The sequence below is a fragment of the Mandrillus leucophaeus genome, unplaced genomic scaffold (genome assembly GCF_000951045.1).
Source record: "Mandrillus leucophaeus isolate KB7577 unplaced genomic scaffold, Mleu.le_1.0 Scaffold132, whole genome shotgun sequence".
Lineage (NCBI taxonomy): Eukaryota > Metazoa > Chordata > Mammalia > Primates > Cercopithecidae > Mandrillus > Mandrillus leucophaeus.
The window spans coordinates 2,509,712-2,519,456 of record NW_012101277.1 but is presented as its reverse complement, the minus strand read 5'-3'; the positions used below and the strand labels follow the sequence as shown (position 1 = coordinate 2,519,456).

At 39.7% G+C, this 9,745-nt stretch overlaps 1 protein-coding gene across 5 annotated transcripts in view; it reads left to right on the top strand.

The window, feature by feature from the left end:
* MON2 (MON2 homolog (S. cerevisiae)) overlaps positions 1-9,745 on the top strand; it is a 137,784-nt gene that overhangs the window by 46,870 nt on the left and 81,169 nt on the right. For all 5 annotated transcript variants that reach the window (XM_011972923.1, XM_011972922.1, XM_011972921.1 and 2 more), the window contains exon 8: positions 4,240-4,434. In XM_011972923.1, the coding sequence (XP_011828313.1) occupies positions 4,240-4,434 (195 nt within the window). The remainder of the gene's footprint in view (positions 1-4,239; positions 4,435-9,745) is intronic.

The following is a 9,745-nucleotide window of genomic DNA, read 5'->3' as shown; positions in this document are numbered from 1 at the left end:
GTTCACCCCATTCTCCTGCCTCAGCCTCCCGAGTAGCTGGGACTACAGGCACCCGCCACCACGCCTGGCTAATTTTTTTGTATTTTTTTTTTAAGTAGAGACAGGATTTCATGGTGTTGGCCAGGATGGTCTTGATCTCCTGACCTTGTGATCCGCCTGCCCTGGCCTCCCAAAGTGCTGGGATTACAGGTATGAGCCAGCGTGCCCAGCCTGTTTTTACAGATTTATTATACGTACAAAATTTACTTTATTCTTCCCGCTATAAAGCATGGAAGGGGAAGAATTCTTCTGTGTAAGATCCTAGAACTTCATCCTGTACAATTTTCTTCCAGAGATAAATATTTGTTTCTTTTTTAACTCATCATTCACATATGCAATCAAAATTTACCAGTCACTTATGTTTTATGCCAAGTATACAGAAGTTAAATAAGACTGATAAAGTCTTTGCCCTGTGGCACTTACAATTCTAATGGGGAGACAGATTTTAACTGAGTTGATAAGATGTGATGAGTGCTGTGAAGGAGAACTATTAAAAGTGTTAGGAAATGAATAACAGTGGACCAAACCTGTTGGAGACTTGGTGATAAATCAAGGATATGATACTTAAGCTTGTGAATGAAGGATTAAGAGTAGCTAGGAGACATGGAGAGAATAGGAAAAGAATACTCCACACAGAAGGTCGAAGAGCAGTGACCCTGAGAAAGGATATCTTCTTTTCTAGAAAAATAGGCTTTGAGGGCATTGAAGCTTTGCCTTTTGCCTCAATGAAGTATTGTAGTGGAAGATGAAAAAGGCAGTCTCAAAGATTACTTCTAGCTTTCTGGCTTGAACAGTGAACCATTTGCTAAGATGGAATACTTCATGGGCAGAATTTTTATCACAAAGACACATTATTCATATATATACTAATTTTGAGGTATCTGTGAGACATACAAAATGTTAGTTGTACTTATGCATTTCAAGGTTTGGGGCTGAAATTATAAATTTAAATGTTCCTGGCATATAGTTGATAATTGGCGATATGGGAGTGAATGAGATTGTGGTGAGAACCTAGAGTACAAAGCAAGGGCATGGTACTCTGGACCTCTGAGGAACCTCAACATTAAACAGTTGAGGATGAGCATATACAAGAGACTGAGAACACAAGGTCAGAAGGCAGGAACAAATCTAAGAGAGTGTGACATAATAAAAGGCAAAAGCAAAGAAAGTTTCAAGATGAAGCAAGTTATCAGTTATATCAGGTGGTTCACAGAGATCTGGTAGGCGCAGTGGCTCACACCTGTAATCTTAGCACTTTAAGGGACTGAGGCGGCCAGATAGCCTGAGCTCAGGAGTTCAAGACCAGCCTGGGCAACATAGTGAGACCTTGTCTCTATGAAAAATTTTTAGAAAATCAGCTGGGCCTGGTGACACTTACCTGTAGTGTCAGCTACTTGGGAGGCTGAGGGGTGGGAAGACCCCAGGAGGTCAAGGCTGCAGTGAGCCATGATCGCACCACTGCATTCCAGCCTGGGTGACAGAGCAAGACCCTGTTTCAAAAACAGAACAAAACAAAACAAAAACAAAGAGATCTGATAAGATGATGACTGGAAAGACTGGAAAGTGTTTGCTTTGGCCACAGAGATCATGATGAGGATAATGAGAAGTGGAGAAGTAGAGTTGGGATGATTGGTGATAGTGCTGGAGGAAACCCAACTGTAGTGAGTTGAGTAGTGAGAGGGAAACAGTGAATTGATAAAACTTTTAAGAATTGCATAAGAATTGCCGGTATGTTTATATATTAACCAATATACAAAGTAATTATTTTTGTAAAATATGAAAGTGGACTTTACTTTTCATTTTGGCAGTCAAAGAAACTAACTGTAGATGTGAGAGTATAATTTCAAGTCATTTATCTCTTAAGATCTCATTTTGGGGGAAAGAATGAAAAAGTACATTAAAATATTTATAAAAGTCTGGAAGAGTATACATGTAGAAATTAACAATGACTAGTCCATTTATCTCCAGGAGGTGAGATTAGGCAAGACTTACTTTTATGGTTTTATTTATCTGTATTTTCAGTTTTTCTTTCTTGAGAATCTGATTTTTTAAAAGATACATTTAGTTCGGGGGCAGTGGCTCACGCCTGTAATCCCAGCACTTTGGGAGGCTAAGGCGGGCGGATCACCTGAGGTCAGGAGAGCCTGGCCAACAAGGTGAAACCCCGTCACTATTAAAAATACAAAAATTGGCCGGGCACGGTGGCTCAAGCCTGTAATCCCAGCACTTTGGGAGGCCGAGACGGGCGGATCACGCGGTCAGGAGATCGAGACCATCCTGGCTAACACAGTGAAACCCCGTTTCTACAAAAAAATACAAAAAACTAGCTGGGCAAGGTGGCGGGCGCCTGTAGTCCCAGCTACTCGGGAGGCTGAGGCAGGAGAATGGCGTGAACCCGGGAGGCGAGCTTGCAGTGAGCTGAGATCCGGCCACTGCACTCCAGCCCGGGCGACAGAGCAAGACTCTGTCTCAAAAAAAAACAAAAAAAACAAAAAAAAACACAAAAATTAGCCAGGTGTGGTGGCACATGCCTGTAATCTCAGCTACTTGGAAGGTGGAGGCAGGAGAATTGCTTGAACCTGGGAGGTGGAGGTTGCAGTGAACCGCGATCGTACCATTGCACTCCAGTCTGGGTGACAGAGTGAAACTCCATCTCAAAAAAAAAAAAAAAGATATATTTAAAAAATTTTGTGATTCTGAGCAAACAACCTGCTCTATGCCTTATTTCCCTTCTCTGTAAGATTAAAGGATTAGGTCAAGTGATTTTTGTGATCTTTTCTTTGTTTATAGCTCCAATGAAATTTGGATGACAACAAAATAAAATGTATTTGAGGCTAGTCATTAAATACAGACGAGGCCTTATATTGTCAGTGAAATGGGATTACCTTGCTATTATAGGCAGGGAATTAACAGGTTAAGAAGTGCTTTCTTTGTAATATATCATGACTGTAAGTAAAATTTAAGAATTATTTGCAAGATACCCTGACTTGTAAAATAATTATGCTTGTTTGCCATTGCATGTTTTATCAGCTCATCATGTTCTGTTCAAGCAGTCCAAGCAGAACAAAATTTTAGGTTAATTATTAAATCTCTGCATGAAAGGAATTGTTCTTTGCAAAACGAAATCAGTGAATTATATAACTTATACTTTACTGGGAAATTTTCTCTCCTCAGCTACCTATTTTAAACTATTTGCTTGAATTTGTATAGCTTGTTTTCTTTTCTTTCTTTTTTTCTTTTTCTTTTTTTTTCTGTGTGAGATAGGGTTTTGCTCCATTGCCCAGATTGGAGTACAGTGGTATGATCATGACTCACTGCAGTCTCAACCTCCCTGGGCTCAAGTGATCCTCCCACCTCAGCCACCCAAGTAGCTGGGACCGCAGGCGGTACCACTATATCCAGCTAATTTTTGTTGTTGTTGTTGAGACGGGGTCTCCCTGTGTTGCTCAGGCTGGGCTTGAACTCCTGAGTACCAGCAATCCTCCCACCTCAGCCTTCCAAAGTCCCAGGATTCCAGGCCTGAGCCACCATGCCTGGCTCTATTTTCTTTCTTCTGTTGTTTATGTTTTTAATTACCAGTGTCCAACTAAAATTAAAGTTTCTAGTAATCACCAATTACTTAATTCTAAAATCATTAACTGTTCCTTTTAAACTTATATTCTTTCAAAAACCTCTTGTAATACTGATTATTATTACTTTTTGAGATAGTATCTTGCTCTGTCACCCAGACTGGAGGGCAGTGGCATGATCATGGCTTACTGCAGCCTTGACCTCCAGGGTTCAAGTGTTCTTTGCACCTCAGCTTCCCAAATAGCTGGGACTACTGGTGTGTGCCACCACACCTGGCTAATTTTTTAATTTTTTTGTAGAGGTGGGGTCTCACTGTGTTGCTGAGGCTCATCTTGAACTCCCGGGCTCAAGCTATCCTCCCACCTTGGGCTCCCAAAATGCTAAGATTACAGGCATGAGCCACCATGCTGGGCTCTGATGACTATTCTGATCTTAGACTCTCTAAGTGCAATACGAATTTCAAAATTGTGGGTAAACTATAAAACAATAAAACATATAAACTTATAGTAAAGCTAAATTATTTATACTGGTTATTAAGAAGTTTTATCTCCTAGTGAGACTGTGTTTTTAGAAGTATTTAGTACAAATAAAGTTAATTATTTTTTTCTTTCTTTTTTTCCTTGCAAATAGCACCAAGAATTTAGTTTCCTCCTCAAAGAAAGGGTATGTCCTCTTGTGATAAAGCTCTTTTCTCCAAATATAAAGTTCAGACAAGGTTCCAGCACCTCATCTTCTCCAGCACCAGTTGAAAAACCATATTTTCCTATCTGCATGCGTTTGCTGAGAGTAGTATCTGTTCTGATTAAGCAATTTTACAGTCTTTTGGTAAGTGCTAATTTCCTTACGTATTTGTGTATATAGTTGCATGTTGTGCCCTTTGTAAAAAGTGGTATGTTATAGTGCGTTTGGTTTTTTCAATTTAGTTCAACAGAATTTTTTTGAGTACCTACATGTATTCTAGGTACTCTAAAGGTTTGTGCTGTCCTTTCTTGAATCTTGCTTATGTTTATAGATTATTCATAATATGTGAAGCAGTGTCATTGCCTGTTATCTGAAGGCAGCATAGGAATTGTGGTTTAGGAACTCAGCTAATTGTCTGTATCTCATTTGAAGGATTATTAAAATTATAGTCTCTTCAGTTTATTCTGCTTTCATTTATACTGTTTCATATGTCTTAACAGATTAAAGCAAAGACATTAAAGATTTGGTCAAATCTAGGATTAGAAACCAATTATTTTGACTTACAGTCCAATATTGTATCTATTTTACAAAGTTAATCAATGCCTATTATGTTGTGATATTCCTGATAATTCTATTTATGTAATGCTTTAGTCATAAACATTCAAATACTGTTTGTCAGAGAAAATAATGCACCATGTTTTTTTAAAATTCTGTGTTAAGTCAAATTCACATTCTGTAATTTTTTCACATTTATATTCTTCTTCTTCTTTTTTTTTTTTGAGATGGAGTCTCGCTCTGTCGCCCAGGCTGGAGTGCAGTGGCACAATCTCAGCTCACTGCAACCTCCACCTCCTGGGTTCAAGGAATTCTCCTGCCTCAGTCTCCCTAGTAGCTGGGACTACAGGCACCTGCCACCACACCCGGCCAATTTTTGTATTTTTAGTAGAGACGGGGCTTCACCCTATTGGTCAGGCTGGTCTTGAACTCTTGACCTCAGCTGATGCACCCACCTTAACCTCCCAAAGTGCTGGGATTACAGGTGTCAGCCACCGCACCTGACCTTATATTCTAAAAATAGACAATACAATAATAGTAGGAGACTTTAATACTCTACTTCCAATAAAGGTAGAACAACCAGACATAAGACTAATAAGGAAACAAAGGACTTGAACAACACTGTAGAACAGTTGGACTTAACAGACATATACAGAACACTCCACCTAACATCAGCAGATTACACATTCTTTTCAAGTGCACATAGATTATTCTCAAGGATAGAGCATATGTTAAGCCATAAAACCAAGTCTCAACAAATTTAGGAAGATTGTAATCATACCAAGTGTCTTCTCTGACCGAAGTGGAGTCCAACCAGAAATCCATAGTGGAAGGAAAATGAGAAGAGTCTCACATGTATGGAAATTAAACAGCATACTAGTTAGGAGAAGGAAGGAAATAATAAAGAATACCACATAAATAAACAAAATGGAGACTAGAAAAGCAATAGAGAGAATCAGTGAAAGTTGTTTTTTTGAAAAAATTAAGAAAATTAACAAACCGTTATCAAGACTAAAAAGAGAAAATACTCAAATAACTAAAATCAGAAATAAAAGAGGAGACATTACAACTGATGCCACAGAAATAAGAAATTTAAAAGGATCATAAAAGACTAGTAGGAAGAGTTATGTGCCAACAAATTGGATAACCTAGAAGAAATGAATAAATTCCTTGAAACATACAACCTACTGAAACTAAATCACAAGAAAAAAATTAAACAGACCTGTAACTAGTAGGGAGATTGAATTAATAATGAAAAACCTTCCCACAAAGAAAAGCCCAAGAACAGATGAACAGATGGTTTCCCTGGAAAATTCTACCAAACATTGAAAGAACAATTAACAAACTCCAAAGAATTGAAGAGGAGAGAAACTTCCAAGCTCTTTTTATGAGGCCAGCATTAATACCAAAGCCAGACAAAAATACTACAAGGGAAAAAACAAAACAAAACAAAAAACAGATCAAGCTCCCTGATACTGATTAAAAAATTCTCAAAAAGTACAAGGAAAGTTAATTCAACAGCATATTAAAAGGATTCTACGCCATGACCAAGTGGGATCTACCCTGGAATGTAAGGATGTTTCAGCATACAAAAATCAGTTAATATAATACACTACATTAAAAGAGTGAAGGTTAAAAACCACATGATCATTCCAATTGATGCAGAAAAAGCATTTGGCAAAATTCATCATCCTTTCATGGTAAAAACACCAAACAAACTAGGAATAGAACTAAACTACCTTAACGCAATAAATGCCATTTATGAAGAGACAATAACTAATAATCGTTATCACACTTGATAGTGAAAACCTGAAAGCTTTCCCTCTAAGATCAGGAACAAGGCAAGATTGCCTATTCTTGCCACTTCTATTCAACATGGTACTGGAACTCCTAGCCAGAGCAATTAAGAATGAAAAAGAAATAAAAGGCATCTGCTTTGGAAAGGAAGAAGTAAAATTATCTCTATTTGCTAATGTAATGTTGTATGTAGAAAACCCTAAATATTCCACACCAGAAAAACTGTTAGAACTAATAAATATAGCAAAGTTGCAAGATAAAAAATCACCACAAGAAATCAGTTATGTCTCTATACACTAACAGTGAACAATTCCAGAAAGAAATTAAGAAAATAATTTCATTTGCAAAGTATCAAAAAGATACTTAGGCATAAACTTAACCAAGAAGGTGAAAGGCCTATACACTGAAAACTATAAAACGTTATTGAAATAAATTAAAGACACGAAGAAATGGAAGGATATCCAGTGTTCATGGTTAAAAGACTTAAAATTGTTAAAATGTCCATACAGTCTAAAGAGATCTATGAATTAAATACAGTGCCTATCAAAATTCCAACATCACTTTTTGCAGAAGTAGAAGAAACCATCTTAAAATTCATATTGAATCTCAAGGGACCCCAAATTGCCAAAACTATCTTGAGAAAAAAGAACAAAGTTGGAAGCCTCACACTCCCTGATTTCAAAACATGTTACAAAGCTACAGTTATCACAATAGCATAAAATAGTACTGGCATAAAGACACACACAAAAACCCATGGAACAGAATAGAGAATCCAAAAATAAACTCATATATGGTGAAGTGATCTTTGAAAAGGGTGCCAAGACCACTCAGTGGAGAAAGGATAGTCTATTTAACCATTATGTTGGGAAAACCGGATATTCACATGCAAAAGAATGAGGTTAGACCCTTACCTTATGCCATGTACAAAAAATAATTCAAAATAGATTCATGACCTAAATATAAGATTTAAAACCAAAAAATTCCTAAAAGAAAACATAGGGGAAAATCTTTATGACATTGGATTTCACAATGATTTCTTGACCATGATACTAAAAGCACAGGCAACAAAAGCAACAATAGACAAATGGACCTACATCAAACTTAAAAACTTCTGCACCTCAAAGAAAGCAGTCAACAGAGTTGTATTAGTTTTCACACTGCTGATAAAGACATACCCGAGACTGGGCAATTTACAAAAGAAAGCAATTTATTGGACTTACAGTTCCACGTGGCGGGGGAAGCCTCACAATCTTGGTTGAAGGTGAAAGACACATCTCACATGGCAGCAGACAAGAGAAGAGAGCTTATGCAGGGAAAGCCCGCTTTTAAAACAACCAGATCTTGTGAGACTTACTATCAAGAGAACAGCATGGGAAAGAACTGCCTCCCATGATTCATTACCTCTCACCAGGTGCCTCCCACAACACATGGGAATTCAAGATGAGATTTGGGTGGGGACACAACCAAACCATGTCATTCTACCCCTGGCCTCCCAAGTCTCTTAGGTCCTCATATTTCAAAACCAGTCATGCCTTCCCAACAGTCCCCAAAGTCTTAACTCATTTCAGCATTAACTCAAAAGTCCACAGTCCAAAGTTCATCTGAGACAAAGCAAGTCTCTTCTGCCTATGAGCCTGTAAAATCAAAAGCAAGTTAGTTACTTCCTAGATACAATGGGGGTACAAGCATTGGGTAAATACAGCCATTCTAAATGGGAGAAACTTGCCAAAACAAAGGGGCTACAGGCCCCATGCAAGTCTGAAATCCAGCAGGGTGGTCAAATCTTAAAGCTCCAAAATGACCTCCTTTGACTCCATGTCTGACATCCAGATCACGCCAATTCAAAAGGTGGGTTCCCGTGGTCTTGGGCAGCTCCGCTCCTGTGGCTTTGCAGCATACAGCCTCCCTTCCAGCTGCTTTCATGGCTTGGTGTTGAGTGTCTGTGGCTTTTCCAGGTGTACGGTGCAAGCTGTTGGTGAATCTGTCATTCTAGTGTCTGGACAGTGACCCTCTTCTCACAGCTCCACTACGTGGTGCTCCAGTAGGGACTTTGTGTGGGGTCTCTGACCTCACATTTCTCTTCTGCATTGCCTTAGCAGAGGTTCTACATGAAGACCCCACCCCCACAGCAAACTTCCCTGGGCATCCGGACGTTTCCATACATCTGAAATCTAGGCAGAGGTTTCCAAACCTCAGTTCTTGACTTCTTTGCACTCGCAGGATCAACACCATGTGAAAGCTGCCAAGGCTTGATGCTTGCACCCTCTGAAGCCTCGGCCTGAACTCTCTGTTGACCCCTTTCAGTCACGGCTGGAGTGGCTGGGATGCAAGGGACCAAGTTGCTAGGCTGCACACAGCACAGGGATCCTGGGCCGGGCCCACGAAACCACGTTTTCCTCCTATGCCTTTGGATCTGTGATGGGAGGGGCTGCCTCTCAAAGGTCTCTGACATGCCCTGGAGACATTTTCCCCATTGTCTTGGTGATTAACATTCAGCTCCTTGTTACTTATGCAAATTTCTACAGCCAGCTTGAAATTCTCCTCAGAAAATGGGATTTTCTTTTCTTTTTCTGGGGAGGGATGGAGTCTTGCTCTGTATCCCAGGCTGGAGTGCAGTAGCATGATCTTGGCTCACTGCAGCCTCTGCCTCCTGGGTTCAAGTGATTCTCCCGCCTCAGCCTCCTGAGTAGCTAGGATTACAGGTGTGAGCCACCACGCCCAGCTAATTTTTGTATTTTTAGTAGAGACTGGTTTTCATCATGTTGGCCAGGCTGGTCTTGAACTCCTGACCTCAAGCAACCCACCTGCCTTGGCCTCCCAACATGCTGGGATCACAGGCATGAGCCAGCATGAGTCACCGCGCCTGGCCTGGGATTTTCTTTTCTATTACATTGTCAGGCTTTTAAGCTCTTTCCAACCTTTTAAGATCTGTTTCCCTTTTAAAACTGAATGTCTTTAACAGCACCCAAGTCACCTCTTGAATGCTTTGATGCTTAGAAATGTCTTCTGCTGGCTGGGTACAGTGGCTCACACCTGTAATCCCAGCACTTTGGGAGGCCAACGTGGGCGGATCACAAGGTCAGGAGATCGAGACCATCCTGGC